The 25,309-nt window shown below is 39.2% G+C and overlaps 2 protein-coding genes across 3 annotated transcripts in view; both read left to right on the plus strand.

The window, feature by feature from the left end:
• The window catches only part of CRIPT (cysteine-rich PDZ-binding protein), a 32,289-nt gene extending 17,462 nt beyond the window's left edge, over positions 1-14,827 (plus strand). The window contains exon 5 of the mRNA XM_014950564.1: positions 11,557-14,827. Coding sequence (XP_014806050.1) covers positions 11,557-11,624 — 68 coding nt within the window. The 3' untranslated portion in view covers positions 11,625-14,827. The remainder of the gene's footprint in view (positions 1-11,556) is intronic.
• Positions 11,606-25,309, plus strand: part of SOCS5 (suppressor of cytokine signaling 5) — a 57,881-nt gene continuing 44,177 nt past the window's right edge. The window contains exon 1 of one of the 2 annotated variants that reach the window (XM_014950559.1): positions 11,606-11,728. The gene's annotated coding sequence lies outside the window, so the exon portion shown is untranslated. The remainder of the gene's footprint in view (positions 11,729-25,309) is intronic. The other variant, XM_014950560.1, reaches the window with a different exon arrangement.

A 25,309-nucleotide genomic window follows, 5' to 3' on the forward strand; every position in this document is an offset into this window, starting at 1 on the left:
AGTTGACGTACAGAAGCCATGATCCCTGAAGGAAATGAGAGGCACAGTAAAAGCGCTAGGTAGATAATTATTTTATTTTTCATAAATAAAAGGCTGCAGCCCAGGAAGCAGCGATAAAATAGAATGAGCATTTATTTGAGAGGAAGAAATTTCCCAGGATTAGAGAAACTGAGCAGAAGAAGATGCAATTAATTTAAGGATGGTCTTTTTTTGAGTGAAGCAGTTTCCACTTTTCCATAATGTACCTTTCTTTTGTATATACTTCTTCCCAGCAGTTTATCTGCCACATTCTTAATTCAAATCCTACCCTTAAGTCATCACTGCAGTACTGCCTAAAAAATGCCTTTACCATTTATTAACAATGTTACAGTATTATCGTAGCCTTAAACTTGCCAAAGAACTGAGCGGCTTGCCAGGGGAAAAACAGAGGTAAAAGCCAGGTGAACTTAGAAAAGGAAAGGGAAAGCACAGTCAGACTAAGTAAAAAAGATAAGCTCTACAAATCTCTCATCACCCACTAAATGTTAATTTTTTTAAATTGCTCCTGGATGTTTTTTTAATCTCAAGAGCACTGGCCATGACTACTGTCTGACCTGATGTATGTGACCTGATTCAGTGAACGCTTTGGCACAAGCATCACTTTAATCATGTTGGTCCAGGCAAACTCCGTGTGAACGGAGATAACACATACATGTAAACACTTTCAAGATTTAGTCTTGGGTCAAGTTGTCATGCATAATTGAAGGGGAAGCATCTTTAAAGGTGGTTCTGTGGTTCTGGAATAGATTATCAGAATGGAAGATAAACAAAATTGTGTAAGTGGTGTTTGTTCTTATTTTCATTTCATTGATGACAAATGTGTTTGTAACTACTTGCTGATTTTCTCTTTGCATGGAGATAGCTTTTTTTAGTTCATGGCCATTCACCTAACGTATGAGGTTGTTAATTTACCTTTCACTCAAGCAATTCTCAGAAATTAACATATGAACCATTGGCAGACATCTCATAGATATCTACAAGGTCTAGAAAAAAGAAACAGTACACATTCAGCTCCAAAGAGAAGTCAGAAATTGTAAGCTCATCAGCCTAATTTCATACCCTCTAGAGTTTTGGCAAAAACACCAAAGAATGAATGCGTAAGTGCCAAGATAAGACACTGATAAGCATCCACCCACAACCGCCGCCCCACACCCCCTACTCTGTCATTAGATGAACCAGTCCAATTTTCTTTAACAGGATAACAAGCCTAGCAAGGAAGGGAGAAATTGTAGATGTATGTATAGAAAACAACCACCTATGTAGCAGTACAGCAGAAAAGTATGTGGGAACAAAGGTATTTTACAACTACAGATGAGTCAACTAAATAGTGTCATTCTGAGATGAATGAACAGGGCTGTCATATTTTAAACAAGCGAAGTAATTATTCTGCTCTACTTGATCCTTTTAAAGACTCATTGGAAAACTTTGTCCCATGGCAGATTTTAGAAAGCGCAACTTAAAGCAAAGCTTAAGGAATTAGTTTGTTCAGTTAAAAAAAGAGAAGGTTATGGTTAGAGATTTTAACAATTTTTCAGTGCGTGAGTGGATGTTATAAAAATGTAGTGCTCAGCTGTTCTTCATCCTTACAACAGTAAAATGTTTTATATGGTAAACATGTATCTTCTTTGCTGCAAATTAGGATGGTTTATTTTCATCATTTTATTATACAAAGTGCTAAAATAGATTGTATGGGTAGGTTGTATAATAGCCTTCATTGCTGTTTTCCAAGAAAATGGATAAATCTGAGCACACTTTAGCTGGCCTTAATGCATAGAGTTGGACTATACTATCCCCAGTATTTTCTGGCTCTGCAGTCTTACGTTTCACCAATTCTGTTCTAGTTCATCTTTTAGACAGAAAACTCTTTGAGGCAGGGTATGTCACCATTGTGTTTGTGCAGTGCCTGAAACAATGACGTCCTATATAGTGCATCTGTCTGCAAAATTATCTAGAGAATAGTCAAGAATTAATGCTGCAGATCACAAAAGCTAATGTCATGACAAGCAATACGGTGGAAAAGATAAGGTAAATATACCTAGGATCATTATCTAAGATATGTATTTAAGTTTGTTTATATTTTCTGATACAGATACAGATCTTCTCTATATTATATCTTAATCTGTATACTATTTTCTTCTGGCTTGTGATGCTTTATAAAGGAAGTTCCTTTATAAAGGAAGTTCCTTTCCTTCTAGGGTTGTATCAAGGTTTTACAGCAAAGGAGAACCTGAAATATTGTATTATGACTTGCAGACTTAGGTGCTAGTCAGACAGATAAAGAATAGTAAGTGACACACAAGAAATTCCTTGAAATTTCGTCCATGGTCCCCTGATTTGGTGGGAGAGTCTGCATGCCCTTTATGGATCAGAATGCACTGGAAATTCACAGGTGATACCACGAATTCATTTTTGTGAAAACAGCAAGCAGGTTTTTTTATGAATACCAGAATAGCACGAGATAACTAGGTATGCAGAGCTAATAAAGTACTTGGACATTTTATGAGCAGTATATTATGTAGTTGCTCTTGCAATAGTTTCTCTGTTGTAGAAATTTGAGTACAGAGGATAAGCAGCAGATCAGATACAGAATTAGATGGGGCTGTCAGTAATCATTTTTGTACCAGTCACAGAGCCCTGGAATTTCAAATAGCTCTTCGTATATATGCATAAGCAATTGCATTTAGAAATGTTTGCCAAAGCTATATTATATTCTATATATGACAGAGGTTTCCCTCTAGAAAAAAACAACCTGATGCATTCTTAGATATTTTTGCAGAAGGTCTTCTAACATCCCTTCCAGTCTGATTACATATACAAGGATTGAAGCAGACTATGATGTAATTTAAACAGCATTTTTAAATCCATTTTCATATTAGCTCGTGGTAAAATTAATTTTGCTAACACGCTACATGACTTTTCTCCTTTTTAAATTTTGACTTTTCAGACAGCCTCTGGCATGATGGGAGTGCTGACTCTGTTGAGAATCTTTGGGAAATGTCATGGCACAGAGAATAATTATCCAGCACAGTGAGAGAGGGGCATTAACAATACCAAGCATTTCAAAGTGAATGAAACTCCAAACTGTGAAGCTGATTTAAAAATCATAGCATTTTCCCACAAATCATTTTGGGAGGAGGGACTTGGCCTTCTTATTTTTGAGCTCTTATTAGTTATGGTTTTCCACCTTTCTCTGTAGCCTTAAAAGCAGTTAAGCTACTTTTTTCCTTTTGTTCTTTTTCTTTTTTTTAAGATGAAAGCTGAGAGTTTCACAGAACTCTGGAAACTTAAATCAATTGCATTTCATGACATTCATGCAGTTGTGAACAGCACTGGGATCCTACCTTCTCTCCACCTTAATAAAGACCTAGAAAGGGCAAAAGCATCTGTTTTTTACATTAGGTTTTCACTTTCTGGAATAAATCCTGGAATAAAGGTAGTTCTGACATTCAGCTCTAGCTCAGCTTCCGCTGCAGTAAATGAAACAGCTTCTGCTGATTTCAGTGAGAGCTGGGGCAGACCCTCATAAGCAATGCTTTTTTCCCCACATCTCTGTGTTCAGAAAATGGCTCAGTACTTTGTGACAATTTGCTTACCCACTTTAAATATGAAGAACCTAATGAAAAAAAAGAACTTTAATGTCAGATCAAACAAACATATTCAATCTAACTTCCTTTTAGGAAGGTGTTGAATCAAGACAGATAAAGCAAAACCTAGCCATAAATTTAAAATTTGAATGGAATCTAGATAAAACTGATAGCCTTGAGAGAGGTTCTAGATAATAAGCTTAATACATTGCCAAGCCAAAATTCAGAGGACATGTACAGAGCAGAACAAAATAGGCAGAGTGCATTAAAATGTTGGGGGGAATTGCTTTGTTGTGTAAAGAATAAGTAGATTTAAATATAGCAGCAAATCAAACTTAAATTAAATTATCAGACATATTTTTAGGCTATTTGATGTGTAAAAAATACTAAATGTAGTTATTGCTGCAAGAAGTAATTTTCCAGAAGTCCTACGGAAGTAATATCTGCAGCTCTGGCTGCAGTCTGTATCAGCACATTCAATCAAAAATGACTCAAAGCAGGACTTGTGTAATGTCAGTAATAGATGTGTCAAATCAGGGTCTGCAAAGCTTCTTACTGAAATTACATTTATTAAGACTGGATTCTGTTAATGACACTGCATAGGACTGCGTTTGGCAAACAGTACAGCTAAGTGTAGTAATTGCATGCCGGCAGTTTGACTGCTTTGTCCTGCTCCCCATTTCAGTGGGGGGACATGCTTTTGTGTTTCTGCTGTCCTTACTTTTGAACGGAGTTACTAGTAATGATTACAGTAATGCCATATGGTTCTAGTTGCAGATGAAGCCTGGGTGACCCTAGTCCACAAAAAAAAGAGCAAATGGAAACTGCCACCACAAGCTGAGATACTACTGTGTGGGGGGATAGATGCCAGCATTGCTAATGTCGTTTTGCCAAAATGTCTAAGTACCAATAAGATGTCTACGTGTGACCAGAGAAGATGGAAATGGCATCACTAATTGTGAGGGATTCTTTATAGAAACAATGAATAATGTTTCAATTCTGAGTCTCTGGCTTTTCTCACATTTCACTTTCTTCAAAGCTTTGTTTTGGACTGGGCTGTTTCTGCTAATCCTTCATTGTTCTGTGGGAGAGCTGGGAGTTTTCAGTTGGTATTGTAAATGTTTGTTTGGGTCTACAAATGTTAATGAAGGTTTTGCAGTGACTCATGAGAGCTCAGACCGTGATTCATCTAACCTCTGCTGAAAATTCTTTCCAGAGCCAGGTCTCCCAGACTGAGAATGCTGTGTGCTATCCTCTCGCGCTACATGCCAGGCTTTGAGATCTGATTCATTCCTTCATCAGAATCCTTGAGCCTTTTAACTTAAATGGCTTTCAAAGTGATAAGATACAATTTAGCTTTTAGTCTTAACTAGTTCTTCATGCAGTATTGTTATCACTTCAGTGTATTCCTACTCATTTCTTCCTGCAATTTATCCTCCAGATTACTATTTCTTTTTTCTTCTTGTCTAGCTGTGTCTTACACTCAGAATATAATGTTCTCCATGACTCATATTCCAGGCAAAATGCCATTCATCTTAATAGAGTGAAACAGAGTATATTTTCCTGCTATTAATTTACCCGAATCTGGTATTTGTTCAGATCATTTTCTGTACTTTCAAGTAAATCTTATTTGTTCCTAACATCTTCTAGCTGAGGAACTCATCAAGCTTTACAGTTTAACACATTAGACCTTAAAACTTCACTATGAAGCATGTAAATAATAGGATTTGTTGGGTTTATTCAAATGAAAAATTCAAATATGGATAACTTATGAAATATTTTAATGGCTATAAACGGGCAAATTAGCTGTGATCTGATTCAATACCTCATTATTCCTTAGCCTGAGCTTAACTCCTACTTACTCGGTATGTAAGCAGAGTTTTCTAGGTGAACATGTGTGTAAAACTTCGCTTTTGGAAGTGAAAATTCTGGCACGATCTGTATCACATAACAAGTTTAGTTTTAAGTTGGGACAGAAAGCTAGGAAACACAGTTCTGACACCTGTGGCCATTTTAATGTTCTAGAATAGTTCTGTCTTGTAGGCTGAAAATAGTGATGTGGTCTGTACCACGAAATGGCTTTTATTTTGGTGAGCTTCTTGCCAAGTCTAGGGAATGAGCATCCTCTTTACAGGCTGCTCATAGACACACCCACAAATTCATCCCTTCTGAGCCTGAAGGTTGCAATGCGAGCAGCAGTAGCTGTTTATCTTAGCCATTCCTGAGAGCTTTTGGAGGAGAATCTATTTCCAACCTCATATTGGAAGTGATGTGGTTGACCTGTGCATTAGGTACTATTCAGGCATTTATAGTGGATATGTTGTTATTTTTCCTTTTCTCTTGTCTCCAGTAAAAAGGGGTTAAATTAAAACCATTTATTTGACATTTTGCTTGCTAGGGGGGATGTTTTTCTTATTGACCATTGCAGCAGTGTCACTTAGTTTGCATATTTTTGGCTTTGGGCTTGAGTTAATGCTGTGTAGGTAGTTTTGTAAGGACACCTAGAAATTGAAGTTAGCCTTTTGCAGCTAATCAGTGTTTGGCAGATGATCTACAATTACAATGTTAGGAAACGAGACACTGTCTGCGAAGGAGTGCTTAAGGCAGGACTGCTCAATGTCTGGTCAACAAGGCTGCATTTGGGCCATAAATGCAGTTCTACTCCCCAGCTTGTGCTTATCCCCAGGTCGTGAGAATTGTAGCCATGTGTCAGTGGCACTTGCCCACGTACTGAGGACTTCCCTGGATTTTGGGGAGTGGTGTCGCAGTAACTGGCTGCTCAGACAGACATGACTTCAACCTTGAGGTGGCTGATTCTCAGAACAGAGTTTTTAACCAAAGTCCTTATTTCCGTTATATCCCTAATGAATGGGTAATCGATTCATCTACCGTCGCTGGTGTTCTGTTTCTTTAAGAATGTTTAACATAACTATGCAAAATGTAACTGCATCAAAATGAGATTGAAAATGATCCCATCCCAGGAACCCGATCTACCCACGTACTGTAAGAGTGACACAGTGCACCCAGTGGGCCTGTGAAGTAACGCTAATCTGCAGAGGAACTGCACAGGAGGTTAGGGACTTATGTTTGTTCCATAAGCAAAGCAAAGCAAATTCCTGAAATATTTCACTACAAAATGTTTTCCAATTTTTAATGGCAATTGTGAGTCTCCTCTAAAACTTCTCAGTGTCTCAACACTGAATTTAGTGGAAATCAATCACACAAATGTCAAATAGGTCCCTTCACTTTTGATTTATAAGTACATTTATGGATTGCATTAGTGTTCTTGGCTACAGAATCAGATCAGAAGCTGAATGCTCAGCAGACAATCTGCCTCATTCATTGCCAAATCCTTTCCAATGTCACATCTTCACAGGACAGATCTTCCAGCTTTCACCTGTTGTCTGAATATGATCTTTTATGCTTTCATCCTAGATCTATAACTTGATGTTTGATTATATCTTCTGCTTGTGTCCAGTTGACTATGCCACCCAGATTATTCTGTATTATTGACCTGTCTTCATTCTTCACAACTCCTGTAATCTTTGTTGAATCTCTAAACATCATCATCAGCCAGGCATAGGTATACTGTTCTTTTCTCTCTAGTATGTTTGTCTGCCCTATGCACCCTCCCACCACAGCTTCTGTACACAAGTTTCCTGAGGCAACATAGTTCTGGTAAATGCAAGACGTACAAACAGAGACACGGTACCTTCTGTTTGCTCAGTCTGCTTTGTGGTGGACTATATCACATCATTTCTGTTACCTATGGACTGGGCCTCGCTCTGTAAGCCTCTAAGCCTACTCATAAGAGATAACTGTAGTCTTGTAGACCAATATTCTAAAAGTAACTTGATTTCTTTACATACATGCTGCTGCCACAAAAGACACGAAGACACAATTTTATATCAAGAGTGGATCCAAAGAACCTTCTTAAAAATTCATGTTAGAAGGATTTAAGAAATGGTACTTACTTCTCCACTGAGAAAATAGACTCTCTGTCCAGCTACATTGGCATTTATGAGATGTTCCTTATGATAATCCTTCTGATGTGAGGACCAAGATCTAGCATCTGAACTGACAAATATCAACATGAACTGAGCCCTTCCTCCAAGACTCAGAAAAAAGATAATTACACTTTCTTGTCCTTGGCAGACAAAAATTCTTCTTCCCACAGAACTCCAACTGTGTACAAACAGGAAAATCTGGACTGGGAAAAGATAATAGCATCAATAATTTGAAACAATAGAGTATCAGAATAGAAATGCTAATGAGGTGTCAAATATTCCTTCTTTTTCTGCCCTTTCTTGCTAGAAATTTAATAACAGTCTTCCCGCAAACTATCAAGACCATTATCTCACAGATAATAGTCTCATACAAAGTGCCTCAGGAAAGTATGAAACTGGCTTGCAGAATGGCTACAGATTTTTTCCCCAAAGATTGCTGTAAAGCAGTATGCAGTGGATGTTATGCATTTATTTGAAGTTATGGTAATTTGTTTTTCATTCACTAGAGTTTGGTCATACAGTGAGACCAGTAAGACTATCATATGGAAAAATGTATTTTCTATTCAAGAAAGCACTAAATCTAGAAAAAAGTTAAAGATTTTTAGCATCCTTCTTATTATGTAGACACAGATACAGTTTGCAGCCATTTGCATTTTTGAACCTTGCAATCATTGTCTGCAGTTAAGTTATAAAATAGGTCAACTAGTATATTTTTATCTAGGAAGAATAATGTGATTTTGAATTAGAAACATGTTTTTGGAAAGTTTGACTTTGTGTGTTAGAGTTTAAGCCAACCTATAGGCACCAGGCAAAGACCGAGGGTACGACTCTGATTATCTGCTTGTAGAGGGCTCTTATGGGTTTCTTTGAAGCTACTTTGTACCAGTCACTGTCTGAGAAATGGTTTGGACTGGAGGAATCTTGACCTGCCCATGCTGGTAACATCCCTGTATTGAGACTTCATTTCTGAATTGCTGTCATCTCTGTAGACTCCAGCACCAAATTACCTGTGAGTTAACCTGAGGGTTACTGGGTTACTGTTATCTTGGTACAGAATTTTTTTCCGTCCCTTTCTAGGAAATGAGAGATTTTAACAGTAGATTTTGAACTAATTCACAGAACTGCACAGAGACCAAATACGCCAGTATTGCCATTAAATAGAGCATTTTAAAGTCAGCTTTTCTTTATGTGTGGACCATTGGCACCATCTAGTGTTTGAAAACGTAGACCAGCTGTAGACCACTGAGCACAGAATATCACTACAAATAGGTTTGAGCCATAATTAAAGGTAATGTTGCTGGGAGTCATCACCTAATTAATTTCACACAATTAAGTTTTTCCAGTTACAAAATAGAAATATACCAGAGCAGGATATGCAAAAGCCTTTCCATGCCTTTGATTTCCAATCCATTGTCTTTCCCATGATGTTACACTGGAACTAATAGATCAATTCAGCGTCAGAAATGAACATCTGTGCGTCCACTAAGGGCAAAAGTACAGTACTTTTCATGGAAACTAGTGTGGTGTTAGATAAATCTTCAAACACAGCTTGAACGGAGAAAATGGGTTTCTGTTCCTGTTCTAGAAAGTGGCATCTTCTGACCCAAACCATAACAGCAGCCGTCTGCATCCCAAATTTAGCTGCTGATCATCCCCCTTTTGAGGGAATGATGTTGACCTTCCAGTTCTTCCATGGAGTCCTGCAGAAACAGAACCATAACTACATATATATATACTGTATAATTGCATGTGCTACTCTGCAAAAATCTACCAGCAAAGCTTTTCTGACAACAGTTTGTACTTCATGAGTTTGCTACCAAAACATTAGTTTTAATAAGATCAGTAAAGTGTGTATAGTTTTAGCATAGATTTCTATGGCTTCTAAGAAAGCTGAGATGACATAGTCTCTGATTTCTGGTACCTTGGGACCATTACTTGCAGCAGCTGAGTGAAAAGCTCATGTGAAATGTACAGTGTGGTTAGCCAAGTGTGAAAGGGAAAAATTGCTGTGATAGCAAATTACCCTTCCTTCTACGTGCTATGAGAAATGTGGTCAGGCAAAAAAAATGACATCCCTTTGTCAGTTTATGCCAGGACGAATGAAAGCCGGGGAGAGGAGATCTCATTTTCAACTGATAGCTTTGTCTTGTTCTTGTGACTCCATGAATGTGACCCAGCTGCTGGTTATTGAGGTATTGCCAGGAATGGCTGGGAAAAGACAATCTGCTACAGATGACTAGAGCTAGAGGCAGAAGATGTGTGGAAGACAGAGAACAGAGAGGATATTCAGCATTTAAATTAAACTTCATGGATTTTCATACATATACTGAAATTGGTTATGCGTGGAACAGATTATGAGTGCTTTCCTGGAGAAGTAATCAGCTCGACTGGAGAGCCTGGCCTGTCATTAAGGAAATAATTGTGATTGCATTTCCATGGCTATCAAAGAATTGGACACCTGGCCTAAGGCTGTCCTGGTCACTCCCTCGCTCATCAATGGAGAGAGGGAGCATGTTTGGGAGGTGATTCATGCCATGTATCTCAGACATTCATTTCAGAATGGAGTGAATCCAGAACTCTGGTGGCACTTCTTTCTTTCCCAGACTGTAGAGGAGACCAAAAGGGGCCTAGACAAGACAGCAGTTTTAGAACAGTTAGGTGGGATGACTCCTCTGCTAAGTCGGAGGTAGAAGGTGAGGAGAAGACATCTGAAGAAAAGTGCACCATTAGTGGTGTGAACCCTCTCTCTGTACTTTATTCACCATACTGAGTGTAAAAGCAATAGGCATGACAGCCTTGAGGCCCATGCCCTACCTGTAAGTGTATAAACTGACCTGCATACGCTTGACATCTCTGTTCCCCACTGCCCTCTGCCCGTGGACTCCATTTATATTTGTTTCAGGCAATTTTTTGTTGTATTAAATATTCCAATGAATACAAGGATCTATTCATAAAACCAATGGCAGAATCAAGCCTTTCTCCGGGGACTAATTGCACCCAGGTCTCAGTGCAAACTAATTGTGGCTGGTGGATACAGGCCCTGAGGCTCTGTTTCCTCACAGCTGTCACAACACAACATGATCTACCCTCCTCTGTCCCTCAGAGTCAGCTCGAGGGTCTTCCACAGGGCTCATCACAGAGGAGAACCAGGGGTTACATGGGTCATAAGCTGAGCGCGAGTCAGATACGTGGCAGGATTGCAAAACAGACAAATGATGTTCTGGGAAGTGTTAATAATAGGGCCATACATGAGCCAAAGAAGGTCATTTGGAGGGGTCTGTTTGGCACTGGATTTTTCTTTCACAGCTGGAATTGTGAGTCCCGTTTTGGGCACTGAGTTTTAAAAAGAGTGAAAAACTGGAGACAGCTGAGAGAAAAGCAATGGCGATGACAGGCAGTTCAGAAATCCTGGGCTCTGAGGAAGGACAGAAGGAAGCTAGGCTGAAAAAAAAAAAAAAGAGGAAACTGAGGGAAAGGCAAATATAGCAATCTGCTGAGTATATTTTCAGTTGTCATGAAGTTGATTCAACTGTTGTCTATGTCTAGTGAAGGTATGAAGTTGAGAAGTAATTACTTTAATTTGTAACAAGAGAGATCTAGATTAACAATTAGAAAAAAAGTCCTAATTAGAAGAGGAATGAAGTAGTGTGAGGGGATGCTGTCTGCTGTCTTTGTGGAATCGCCTTCATTGGAAGCTGTTAAGAAATAAGCGTCTGTCAGGAATAGCTTGATACACGTCGTTCTGTAACTGGTGCCGGAGAATGGAGTAAATGATACCAGGAAATTGCTTCCAGCTATAGATCTCAAAGTCTCGTTAATGCTGTCAAAATTCAAGAAAAACTGTATTTGCTTTGCTTAGATGCAGTGACAGATGTATATGAACTTTCCCATCAATTTAATGATATACCTATCTTCTTTTTCCCCAGAGCTTTCATTCCTTGGCTGCCACTGGATGTGCAAATTGCAGTGGAGGCTGGAACCCCCTTGCACCTGACTCCTGACCTGTGAGTACCTGTCTTGTCAAGGACTGTGCTGCCTTTCTCCGTGCATTTCTCACTTCCATCCTGGATCACTGCACACATTCTCATAAGAACAAAGGTAATCCAAGCTAATTCAGAAGTGTCTTCCTGTACTCTGTATTGTATCATACACAGATAATGGCATGGAATGGGGGTTAATCAATGTAATGCCTTGTCTCAGTGAAGAGCTAGTAAAAACTAAATGCAGTGAACCTAGTTAAATGTTTGTAGCACATATATTGAAATTTAAAGTACAGACCAATACAGAATATAAGGAAAGATTCCTCACTGAATTGTGCCATGTTGGGGCCACAGGAGCAGGAGTTGACACTTTATTGTAAAGTGATTAAGAAGTTCTCCAGCTGCCCAGATATCTGAAAGACAATAATTAACTTTTTCTGTCTGATATAGAAACAGAAGGCTGGGGGCGGGGGAGGAATTACTAGTGGTGACTCTCCTTTGGTAAGAGGAAGAGGCAATGGAGCCATAAGAATGAAACATTTCATATGCTCCCATTTATTTGCTTATACACCTCCTGCTAGAGACACCATGCCTCCAACACAGAATACAGATATCAGAATCCAGTATTAAAGGGTATCTCATAGCTCACTTCCTAAGGTATTTATAATTGTCAGTCATCATGCAGATTTTACAGCTGATACTAAAAAGAGAACAGGTTATTGCCATATTGTGTCTTGAAGGTTTTATCTGCCTACACTCTTGAAATAATGACCTTGTCAGATAAGAGCTGAACAAAGGAAGTTAACATAGTAGTTAAGTACGTAGTTCTTCCAGTCCTGCTGTATGGTATTTTAAATAATAAGCTGTAATAGTTAATAAACCAAATAAACAGGCTTCCAAGTTGTCGGAGAAATAAATAGTGGAAGTGCTAGAAGCACATCTAGTAGGGTACTTTCTCCTCTTTGTCATCTGCAAGGAATGTTCCCAAGACAATAAACTCGTCATTCAGATGGGAAAATGGTAATTGTTTTCCACTCCTGTCATCAGGAAACTGAAGTCAGAGCTTAACTCCTCTTATCAGAATCACAGATGTCTGTAGCGTTGCCCCCACCCTCATGCCCCCAAATTATTTGGTGTTTGCATTCAGTGAATTTAGCACTTTAGGATAGGTATGTGAACTGTACATGCAGCTTGAAAGTTAATGAATGAAAAAAAAAGAAATTACTGCAGAAGTATTACCAAGGGTTGATTGTAGCTGCATGTTACCTTCTATGCGCTTTATTTCAAGTTGTCCACTCAACAAGATTTTAGCTGGCAAAAATTAGTTAGGACCGAGAGGGATGTATTCAAAGTTCAGGAGTAGCTTTCCAGCTTTAATGGGTCAGATTCGGGCCATTTCCATCAATCATTTCAAGGAAAAAGAGACTCCTTCCTGAGCACGTGCTGCTGAATCACTGAGGTACTAGAGTGTTTTCGAGTTCCTCGGGATAAGAGCTACTCAGGCTGGAAATGCAAAGCTACTCCTTAGTTTCTCAAAGGATGAAAATTTTGTTCTGCAAAGTCAAAAGGAGTTTTGCTACTGTTTTGAATAAAGACAGGAATTATTCTCAGCAGGGAGTGACATTGGTAGCAGGCAGTGTTTCCTCCAGCAGGCTCAGAGGAGGGAAAGAGCCTGCCTTGCTAGGGAGCAGGGACTACATGGAATCCTCCTCCACCCTGGATCTGGATGGAGGCTCTAGTAACTCTCACCTTGGTCTCAAAAAAATCACGTGATTCTGTGATTCCGTGAAAGGCAAGAAGTGGAGAGGCTGCAGGTCATCCTGCATGCAACCTTTTCAGTCCTTTCACACCAAGTGCTAGGTATAGGGAAGACCTTTAAGAAGTTCCAGCTGCTTCTCCAGAGGTAAAAGGTTCCTCTATGGTGGATTTTTTAGCTGTTATCCTGTAACATCTGCCATGGTATCCATACTGGGAAAATAAGGCTTCTTTGGAGGCATGTGGTAGCTTGCTGGAGGGGCCTGCCAAAGACTGGCTGAGCAGCTACTTCTTTTTCATCTTCGTGACCATACTTAGCACCAGGCCCACTGGCACAGGTAAGAAATGAGAATCTCATCTAAGGACTTACTACTCCTGCATTGCTGGTTGTGTTTCTGAAGTAATCTTGTTCAGTTACATACCAGTTCTGGTGTCTGCTCAGTGGTATGGTATGTGAGTTACCTCAGTCTCTGGCTCCTGTTTGTGCCTTTTATCAGCTTTGCAAGATTTCATGAACAATTAATGGGAAAAACATAAAGGACAGAGAAGGAACAGATCAACACTGGCTCCTGAATAAGGCACAGTCCCTAAAATGTGCATGTGCAAAATTGACAGCTCTTCAGGAAGTGATTTCTTGCATCTATAGATACAGGAGCTGGTGAGCACCACAGGGTATGGATTTCATCAACTATCCTGTTTGTGTGCAGCTGTGAATGTTAGACAGTAGGTGATACAGTTGCCTAATCAGAAACATCTAGTGTATTTTTAGATACTGACCACCCTCCAGCTACTGCTGCCAAAGGGCTTGGATCGCCTGTAAGTCCTTATCATACCTGCCAGACCAATGCAGATGTCTTGGACAACCTAGGTCATCTAAAATGACATAGATCCCTAGCTCAGATCTGTCCTGATCATTCCCAAGATGTCTGTGTAGCTGGGAAAATGGGCTACATTTGAGGTTTGAAGCTTGTATTTTCTGTAGAGAATAAAAGGGTTTCCTTTGTGTTAGCTTCTTGGGTCATTAGGAAAACTATAAGCCCTTCATGTTTTTGAGCATGAAAGGAAACCCAGAAGGTCATGAGCTGTCATATGCAATGAAAAAGTGTACGTATATAGTGTGACTGCAATCTGTATGGAAACCACAGTGTAAAGAGCTGGTTTTGATGTCACCTGACTGTTCTCATGCAATCAAAGGCTGTGGGGTTCATTGAGTAAGAGTTTATGAGATTTCACTAGCAGCAGAAACTGTCACTATTTAAATGTGAGTAGACTCTTGTCAGAACTCAAGCCATTGTGTGTTAAGAAGAATGTACTGTTTATATGACTTGCATGCTTCATCGCAGTTTTCTACATTTATGGGTTTCTTTCCAGAGATTATTTAAGCCTGCTTTGTGCCATGAGACTCAAGCAATTTCATGAAAGAAGTGAAATGAAATAAAATGGAAATAACCTGAAATCTTAATCATTGCTCTAGAAGCACATTTTTATTATGTGTCTTACAATAGTAGGGTGATGTGGATTTCTTAAATCTAAGTTATGTCATGTGTAATGGCAAAGAAAAATGATGAATTCTAAGCCTAAAAAAGTTGACAAAAAAACCCCAGCCCTTGTGATTTTGGGGTGCTGCGTCATGGATTTTGAATACTTGTCATTAGCAATACCAAAATAAGATACTGGACTTTAACTTGCCAGGGTCTTGAGAATATTATGGCTGTTCAAGCATAGCACATACCGTGTCTTGCTCCACTGATCTACACTGGAAACCTCATTTTTTTCCAGTAGCTCCAGGCTGAAGTTCAGCAGCAGTAAACATAATGTGCCAGCAATCCCACACAGCCCTCTTACTTTGTACTCCATAACTTCTGTGAGTTCTGAATCCCCTACACCAAGAGTGGATGTGTAAAAGCAAGATATTGCATGATTTGCTCACCCAGACATCCAGACTGAACCGAAAGCAGTTGCAGGGAAAGGATTGTGGATTAAGAGAGGGGGAATGCAATGCCACGCTTACATGGGCTGCCCATAACATAATAAGTTATTGAATGGCTTCCTTATGACCAGTTTTGTCTTTTTTAAACATATATATGCATTTTTGCTCTCTCAAAAAGCTCCTTCTCTCTTGCAGGGAAAGAGAGAGAAGGACCTGTGCAAAATTGCAGGATCTACTGAAGGAGCAGAAGGGAAGCAGGAAGAGTGAGGGGACAGGAGGTCATGCAGGGCAGGACAATAGGGAAGAGATATGGAGACAAGCAGAATTGTTTACTTAAGAAGTATACAGACTTTTGCAAACTCAGAGATATATTTTGGTCCCTTTTGAATCAGTATGAAAGACTGACTTTGCTGGAATGCATGGAATAAACGTCAAGAAGGTGAGAGGTAGGCTTCTAGTCTCCTGGGACTTTCCTAATTTATCCATAGCTTTCCTCTAGCTCCTTAGCTTTCCAAGGTGGAATTTCCTCTATGTGACCATAAAGGCCAGATGCTCAAAGAGCACAAAAGTGCCTGCTCATGCGGTGCACATAAAAACTGCCTCAGTGGTCACTGTTACTGGGTGACCAAGAGCCTTTAGTTTATTGTGTAGACAGACAAGGAGAGGAGGGATGGAGCACACACTGAATCAGCTCGTTGCACAAACACATTAAATAACCCATGGGAGATGAGATTCAGGCATCTGCAGCGATGAGACACTTGAAATGTTGCCACCAAGTCATTCTTGAGGATCTGTACGTCTAAAAAGAACTATTAAATGTGTATGTCAGTTAAGCAGACATCATTATTTCAAATAATGTTTTGGATTTTTTAAAATGAAAGGGAAGTGAATAAGAACAGACAAGATAAATAATTATCTAAACAATTAGCTTTATCGCAAAAATATGCAGTGGGCTCCAAGAGACAATTTCATATGAAGCCGTTCTAACTCCTAAAAATCATGTTAGAACACTGAAAAGCTGACTGGCATTTAACTGTAATGGAGCTGTAACAGTAAGACAAATTTATTTGAAGAAATATTAAAAGCGCCAGGATAATTAATATACTTATAAAGCTCTCCACTGTCTTGCAAAGCTCTGTATTTTTCCCTGCTGATTTTTACTCTAAAGTGAAATAAATGTTAGCAATAATAGTGGCTCGTATCACCTTACAAAGCTGTAAAATCATATATCATAAGAAATGGTGATTCTTTGCCAATGAAAATAAAGAAAGATTTTTGCATTCTCAAATGTCTTAGCTTTTGGCATTTGGAGGAAAACCAACTCTTTCTGAAAAATAAAACATTATTTTATGTAAAACTTATGTTCCTTAAGAGTCTAGAAGCTAGAAGGCTTTCTTGAAATCATTGCATTTTTTAAAAACAATAATGCAACTCATATGTGTTCTAAAACAAATTTAATTAGTTTTTAGTAAATATCTCAGAAAAAGAGTAAATCTTTCTAGAAAGCCAATATATCATACCAGAATTTGCAATTGTTTTCCAGTGTGTCGCTATTGTAGCATGTTGACGGGATCAGTCAATTAAAGTTGAAGACAATTTCAGAGGTGGAATGATACATAGTGATAGAATGAATGACACATGGGAATCCCATGGCCACGGTGTCAGTGCTGTGACAGTGCTGTGTCAGTACTACTCTGTCAGGAGCAGAAGGCAATTACTACACAAAAATAATAAATCTTCAGATTTCCAAAGTGCAACAATAAAGGTGCCAGAAGTGTTCAAAGTACAGATTAATTCCATGGAAAACCTTTACCTTAAAAAAAGTATAAAGCAAAGTACACGAATCTTGCGAAATAATAATTTGAAGGTCATTTAGGCTTCTCTAACACTGCTTCTTGTGCATGTGAAATATTTACTGTTTCTTACGTGCAAGAGGACTCCCCAAGAACAGGGGGTCTCATTCTCTGTGTCTCTTCATCTCTTCATTAATTCATAAGCCCTGCAGCCAGAAAGAATCATCGCAGATCATCTTCTCTCACTCTGACATAATAGAGGCAGTTGGATTTCACAACTCAAGCCCACCACTTCCAGCAGAAAGATACGCAGTCTGGCTTTTGAAATGGCAACTGCCAGGGGGTCCACAAGGCAGCTTTCTCCCATTTCCCTGCAGCCCTTGAGGTGAGTCCAAGAGCTCTGGCCTCCCAAAAGAAAGGAACTTACCTGTGTGGACTGAGTGACTTGCAAAAGCATAGGGAAGTAGGAAGGATTCCCTCACAGTCCCTCTTACTGAAGGAAAGTATTGCGGCAGAATTTCCTTAATTTATGTGCAGAAGCCCAGAATGAAGTCTACAGTGTTGGATAAGGGTAGACTATTGAAAATTCGAGGAGAAAACTCCTTTTCAAACTTTTAAATTTTGACAATATTTACTGCAGATCACGGAAGTCACATCAGCAAACCAAGTACTTTTTTTCTGCCAGAGTGTCTCAAATCACACAGCAGTGCTAAATGTACAGAAAAGAAAAATAATAATTTTTAAGTCTTTTTCTTGGCACATTTCATAGTAAAACAGATTCTGGTCATACTACAGAAAGCCTCCTGAGCAGAGTATGAATCTGCCAGATTTTAGGCCCAAGGAAGGGGAAAAATGTTAGGAGAGATCTCTAGATAATTTCTCCGATCAGAGAGAGCTGTATTGCTGCACCAGTAGGTATCAATCTGCTGCAAGAGCACCATAATTCTATACTCTGTGAAAGGATGGCCAAGAAAGTCAAAGAGATTTCAAATGCATTCAAATTTGAAGGGAAAGTGAAAAAAAAACCACAACAGTTGTTTTTATTCACAGTGTAACGAATTTCTGCAGTGTTTTGTAAAAAACCCTAATTATGAAAGTAAGTTCAGAGCATGCTGAAAAAAGACATGACCATCCTTGTAATCATTCTGAAAACATACTTAAACACAAATAGGAACAAGCATCTTCCTGATAATGAGAGAACTGTGCTGCTGGCTACACATTAAAGCAGAAATTTTGGTCTCATTTGAACTGAGATACCTCAACCACAACTCCAGAGCAGTCAGCAAAGATCTCTGGATTTACTCCTGTGGAAAAGACGACAGAGTCTGGTCCTGAATGAATTTCTTGCTTTCTGCTCTGCATGCGCATAAATCGTAAAGAGAAGAAGGATTTAGCTGATTTTAATCGAGTACTTTGGTAAAGAGGCAAATCTGTTCTAACGTACTTCTTATGTTTGTAGGGATAAAAGGGAAAAGAATAACACAATGAAAACAATCTTATGGAAAGACAAGTAAAGATGCATAAAAGTCCACATTACTGCTATTATGTAAAATAATTTTTAGAATTACTGAAACAGGAAACTACATAATTGTGGGAGAGGGTGAAAATGGCATCCTAATACCAAGAAGGAGCTACAAAGGTTTGGGAACACAACTGAACAGCTGTGAAAGTTCATGTCTAAACTTGCTATCTTGATAGTGTCCATCACAAGTATACTGCAAGCATTAGGAGGACAAAAAAGAAGTTCACTATGAGCATTATTCATGGTTGTTGAAAAAACCTGTGAAATCTCTGCTGTGACACAGCCTGTTAACTTTTAGCATTTGGTACCTTTAAATCAGAAGGAGAAGCTAAGGCAATCCACTCAGAAACTCAGCTAACAATCTTCCAGCAACTCACCACCAAAATAAAAAAAAATATGTAAAAAATTGAAGGCAGACTTAAATTGAAACACTGACAAAACTAATGAATTGCCAGTAATATGAAAAAAGAGAGCCAAAGTGATATTCCAGATGGAGATTATTTGGAGTTACAGCAGTGAACTGTGTAAAGCTAAAGGAATGGTAATAAAGAATGAAAACGAATCCGTTAAATGGAGGGGATAGGAAACGGTGCCACTGAGAGGTGGGCGTGAGCGAAATGGGATACTCTTTGGAAGAGATTGGCTCCAGAGCTGACAATCCTGCAACGTCCCCCCGTCTTTTCACAGCAAAACCAGCAATTCTTATTAAATATCAGGTCATCTGTAATGAGTTCTGAAAGCCATCTTGCCCATGCACTATTACTTGACAACAGGGAAGAGCGAACGGCTAAACTAACTCCTTCCATCCTTCCCTTGCTCCATGGGCTGGCCAGCAGAGACGCCTTGCATTACTGGCTCTGGGAGCCTCCTGCTGTGGCAGTGGAGCCCGAGTCCCTGAAGCTGAGTGACAGTGTCCAGTGGACACTCACCAATTTCCTCTTCACTCTTAAAGGTGGTGGGATAAGGGATAGAGAAAGCATCTGCAGTGTGAAAAAGAGTTTGAAGGAGGCTCCCTGGTACCATCGAAACAAATCATAGTCAAGGTCTCAGGTGCTTAGTAGGGTTTCTGAACTTCTGTGCCCCAGCTGGCCAGACGGGGCAGGTTTGGAGGGCCTCCCTCTGACTGCAGGAATAGCAGCTGGGAAGAGGATCCCGTGCACTGATCTGCCATACCGTAGGGTATCAAGGCATCTGAATCTTTCTTTATGCTGGAAGAGTTCATTATAAATGTATTTTATTTCAATGTGATGTTAGGCCACAGATGACATTCACACTTCCAGGCTTCTGCACAGCTCAGTTTCCAGTTTGATCTCACTTCTCTTTACCAAAGATCACCTCCAACCCAGTCCACTTCAGCTGGATCCTTCACTGCACTCACAGACAGCCTGTGGCCATATTAAATATTTAACCTGGGGAGTGGCAAAATTTTTTCCCTGCTAAGGACTGAAAGCCTTCTGAACACCTTTAACAGGTCACAACTTGACATGTCTTAGTATTATCTAATAGTAACCAGAAAAATAAATAAACTATGTGTTGGCAAGTAGCCTGAATTAAAATCACAATGAGGCTCGACTCCTATCTCCCTCTCCCTTGTTCTTCCTTTCTATCTCCCTCAGCAATTTAAAATCTTATTTTTTCTCAAAGCAGCCATGTAAGGCTGAGATCAGGGAGTAGAAGCCAAAGCCTTCAAACACCTTCCTTTCTCCCATTGTCTAAAGAGATGCACGGCAGCAGCTGGGAAGGGCTTTGTCCTCCTGGACAAAACCATGCGCTGAACTCCCCAATCTGGGTGTCAGCTATTTCTGCACCAGTCTCCATTTGTCTGGCCCACTGCTGTTGTTTGCTACTCTGCTGCTTGATACCGTGTTCAGGATCCTCCAGGAAAGAAGGGACAGATTAGACCATCTCTGTCCCAAGGGTAAAAGCAGCAAAGAGAAAAAAACCTGAACCAAACCCATGCAAAAGAAAGCAGACAAGACCAAAGTCCTTCTGACAGAAATCAGGTCAAATGTTTAGATGTAGGAACAGTTACCACAGAGGAAAACTTTATATGCCAAATACCACATCACGTGTGGTAAAAATGTGAAGCCAGATGTCACTGAAACTTCAGAAGTCACATGTGTTGACATCCTCTGTACAGCTCCTAGGGGAAGGAAATATTTATATTTAAAGCCTCCTGTTTCTATATTGTTTCTTAAGTTATATTTATTGCTTGACAAGGAAAAATTGATCTACACCTGTTATATCTAAATCTCTTAACCAGTTTGAAGTATACCGGAGTGGAACATCTATTTGACATTTAAAAGAATGAGTCAGTTGTGTACTGTCTTTAGCTGTGACACTGTCAATCAGCTCATTTTTATATTTAATACATTGTACTCACAAAATGTGTGAAATGTTTTCTAGATGCAATGGGAATGTAATCCTGACCTTTTAAAAAGAGTAAAATCTAGGTAGTCCACTTGAAGTTTTGGTATATTTTACTGCTAAGACATATTTAGCACGGTGCTAAAATTGAGATTCTTATTAGAGCTAACGTGTAGTGGAAAGTAAAATTCAGTACGAATGTCCCTAAATTAAACTGTATCAGTCTTTCCCACAGTTCCCATGGTATGTTCCAAATGGGTGACAGTCAGATGGTAATTATAAATCATTGCTTTCAGTTCTCTAACGTGAGCAGTATCCAAGATAGACAGCGAACACCTCTGAAATAGATATACAGTCACCTCGAAGACTTCAGGAAGTCATTAAGTTTGCTGTTGTTCTGTAGGACTTACATGGCAAAATCTGAAAAGCGTCTTCTCACATCAGGCTTTTCCACTCCTTTGCAATCTCAGAAGCATTGGGCAGCAGCCGAGACTCTGGAATTATCTTCTGCAGACTCAGGAAAATGGTACTATATTGTGTCCATTCTCAAGACACATTAGAATTTTTTTTCAGGAGCAGCACTAGAATTTTTTTTTCTTAAATGAAAGTTATTGACATTCATGGTGGGACATCCTTATTCCTGATGAGTGGATTTTAGACACTTTTTATTGGATCAAATTCTTCTATCTGTCATTAACTCACAGAGAGCTATTAATACTGTTCGAGGGATAATGTATTGCACACTTGATCTGCGAAAAGTATAGAGTAGGTGGGTTTCCTACTTGCAGTTTTCTTTTGCATAGTTTACAGGATCCTGTTAAATGTCCCAGCAAATTCAGGATGCAGTAATACTAGAACAGCTACAGAAACTGTTGGATACACAAAGACTGAGCAGTGGGCAGTAGGAGCCCTTTCAAAATGAAGGTAAAGAACACATAAATGTTTTTCAAAGAAAAGTCCTAAACCGGGTGAAATTTGTGCAGATGCTTAACATCTTACTTTAGCTCCATTTAAATCAATGAGGCTCCTCACAGCATGTAAAACCTGACATATACACAAGCTTTTGCAGGACGAGGGCCAGAAGTTTTTTTTGAAGAGTGTGACTTGCTTGGAGACATTCCAGAGGAAAAACACATGTGGGGCTTTATATAAAGTTGTTGGCACCATTCTGCTTATTAAACAGACATGAATTCACTCAAATAAGATAAGGTCTAGACATTTATATCAAGTATGTGGATGTTTGTGCCTATTTCAAAGTTAAAAAAAAATAGCAATAATGCTTCTAGATTTGTACACTGGGTTAAATTCTTGATATATATTTATTTAGATTTTTATAATATTATCTTAATATTACCTCTCTTACCTATTTTGCTGTCTTACCTATAGTTCTGCTACCAGACAAAATTTGCCCTGTTAGCTAATAAATTGCTATAACTTTCAATCAGACTGCACAGAAAACAGTTTCTATTATTTACTTTATGACCTCAGAAATGGCAAAAAGTAAATCTTCCTATCTTACCCCAAGCGAATTCAACATTAAGTATATAAGACGACAATAAATTTGCAGCTTGTGTATTGAAGAGCTATATATTCACTTCAGGAACAGTCTAATTTTAGACCGGTATTGAAGGTGCCATGAAAATGCGAATGCTGGGAGTGTCAGTAGGACTTTTCAAGAGCAAGCCCAGTATAGTTCTCGAACTACAATGACTGCGAGTGAAAGAAATCAGAGAATAGACTTCACTGGAATAAGTGGAACCTGTTATATACCTCAAATTATTCAATCCCTAGTTGTTATCATGGGCATAGCCTCAAACTACTTCAGATAAATGCTTGGACATTATAGCTCTTCAAGGAAACAGAAATAGTCATTTGGCCCACTGAGTGCTGGACTGCTTGGTGGTAGATGCTGCCAGGACTTTAAATAAGCGGCCTAAGGAGACACGTGGAACATCTGGCGACAGCAGCTACTTTTAATCACACGGGCCACAGGTCACATTGTACCACAGCACACAAAATCAGTGTCACATTTAGCAAAGCACGTTTACTTGACCACAAGGTACCTTGAGGTCAAATTTAAAAGCTTCTGCAGATGTAGACAGGAACCCAGCAGGATTTTCACAAGCCCCTATGTCCTAATTTCCCATTGGTTTCTCACTATGACTGTCTTTGTAGTAATATTTCAAAAACACTTCAAAAATACAGTGTTAGGTGCCTCAAGGCACACAGCTTTGCTCCAGGCTGCAGAAAGCCAGAAGTTGATGTGTAGGTAACTGGTTGTCAACTAGAGTTACTTTTAGGGCAGCTGTCCCTTGTCCGTACCAAAATCATCTAGGACTCCTAAGCTGGGAACGCAGGGGACCTGGGTGAGTTAACAGGGACAATTGCTACATGAATCAGGTACATGTTCGTTAACAAAATTGCATAGAAAGTCTTGGAAGTCTTTTTTGTCTCCTGGGGTGTGGTAATCCCTGTGGATTTTTCAACAGAGATATATACATATATGCAGGGAAAATAATAGTTTCTTCACCATTTGGGCTGGGCTTGGTGCTTCAAAACTGTCTTTGCAAGCAGGGATATCTCCCCTCTCCTCCCTGGTGCTCTCCAACCCCACACCCAGACGGGCTGTGCTGGAAGGCATCAGGCCCCTTCTCTAGACATGCTTTCCCGAGCAACTTCTGCATTCCTATTTTTAAAAGTTGCACATTTTGAAGATATGGGAACATGTGCTCTTTGCAAGATAATCTGTAGTTCCTTCCCCATTCCACACAGACATGCTGCTCAGTGCCAATCTATTGCATTGCTGGAAGGTCTATTATAGAAATGTATATGATCTATATTATGACTTGCCTGAGAAAAAATGGATGGTGGGCAATGTTCCCGAGGAAGTTAATTGCATTTTCAAGATTTCAGGGTGTTTAGAGCTAGAACCAATGAATCCAAAGCAATGTCCTTGGAAAACAGCAAATGCAAGGACCAGCAGGCAGCAGGGTAGCACTAGATGGCACTACAGCAATTTTCACTCAAAAAGCATAGCAAAAAGCTCAGGGAAAGATGGATTTGGATCCAGCTGTGAATGGGCAGCTCAAATTTACCATCTGAATTCTACCCAAGTGGTGTGGGTAGATTCTGAGGAATATGAGATATAGCAGTCTTTCCAAGGATTATAATATATAGCCTTGAGTAGGTTCATAAGTGATATAATATATATGATCAAGATGATAAATGTATGTGGAAAACTACCTGAATGCTTTCATTTCACAAAGTGAGTCCAAAAGGCACCTGAAAACCTGTTATGTTCTGTTGAGCCCAAGGTAAGGGTATCCAGACTCAATGTATCTAAAACTATCTCACTCAAAAGCACACCAAACATGTTATGTGTCATCTAGGCAACTGCGTAGTTCAACATCTATCTGTCTGCAGATATAAACTGGCTGTTTATAGTGTTTTGTGCCTGTTGACTTAGCAGGCCAAATCAGCTAGATTTTTGGGACTAGCCTCATAGCTTGCATTTCCTATCACACAGAGTTAAATGCTGACTATTGCCAATTTATTTTAATATTTCCCACAGGTGGTAGCTAACATCAAAGCTTGATACATGTCTTGTTCCTAATAACACAATATAGCCTAATAAGACAATAAAGCTTGTTTTTCTAACAGGTACTGCAATAAGCTGATTTGAAAGACTGCTTTTAGAACTTTGCGGAAGCGTACTCTTCTATAGGACCAACTGAGTCCTTATAGTCCATATGTATGTAGCTTATATTATCAAATACTTATAGGAGAAAATAGAGCCTGTTGAAAAAATCATACTCGTTCTTGTAAGTTGAACTGTTTTAAACTAAATTCAGGCGGTTGTTGCAATTTGAAGGACATGGTCTCTCTCAGATTTGAATTCTAAAACATTGTAGAACCAGACTTATTTATCTTGTAAATCCTTTTAAAGTAAATGTATAAGTTCAGAATATTCACTAGAACAGCACTACAAGTTATTTTTACAGTATCATAATTATTTTTCTATTATGCATTTCTGTGAGCTACATTTTGCCTTCTGTTATGCTCCCGGTTCAAATCCTCAAAGGGTAATTAGTATCTATTTCACTGGAATCAGTGGGAGTTAGTTATCTCAGAGATAGGGAACTCTGACATTTAAATTTTAAGGAGAGTTGTCATGAATGTTTAAGTTTCTTCAAGTAAATCTTATTCTAGTTATATAGCTACATCCACTTCAGGGATATTGCCTGCTAAGAGGCCATCTATTTGTCAGTTACAAATAAAAAAATCTACTTAGCCCAACTGGTGATGATAGGATTGCTTAGAAAAATAAGCACT

This window comes from Calidris pugnax, unplaced genomic scaffold, assembly GCF_001431845.1.
Source record: "Calidris pugnax isolate Ruff unplaced genomic scaffold, ASM143184v1 scaffold24, whole genome shotgun sequence".
Lineage (NCBI taxonomy): Eukaryota > Metazoa > Chordata > Aves > Charadriiformes > Scolopacidae > Calidris > Calidris pugnax.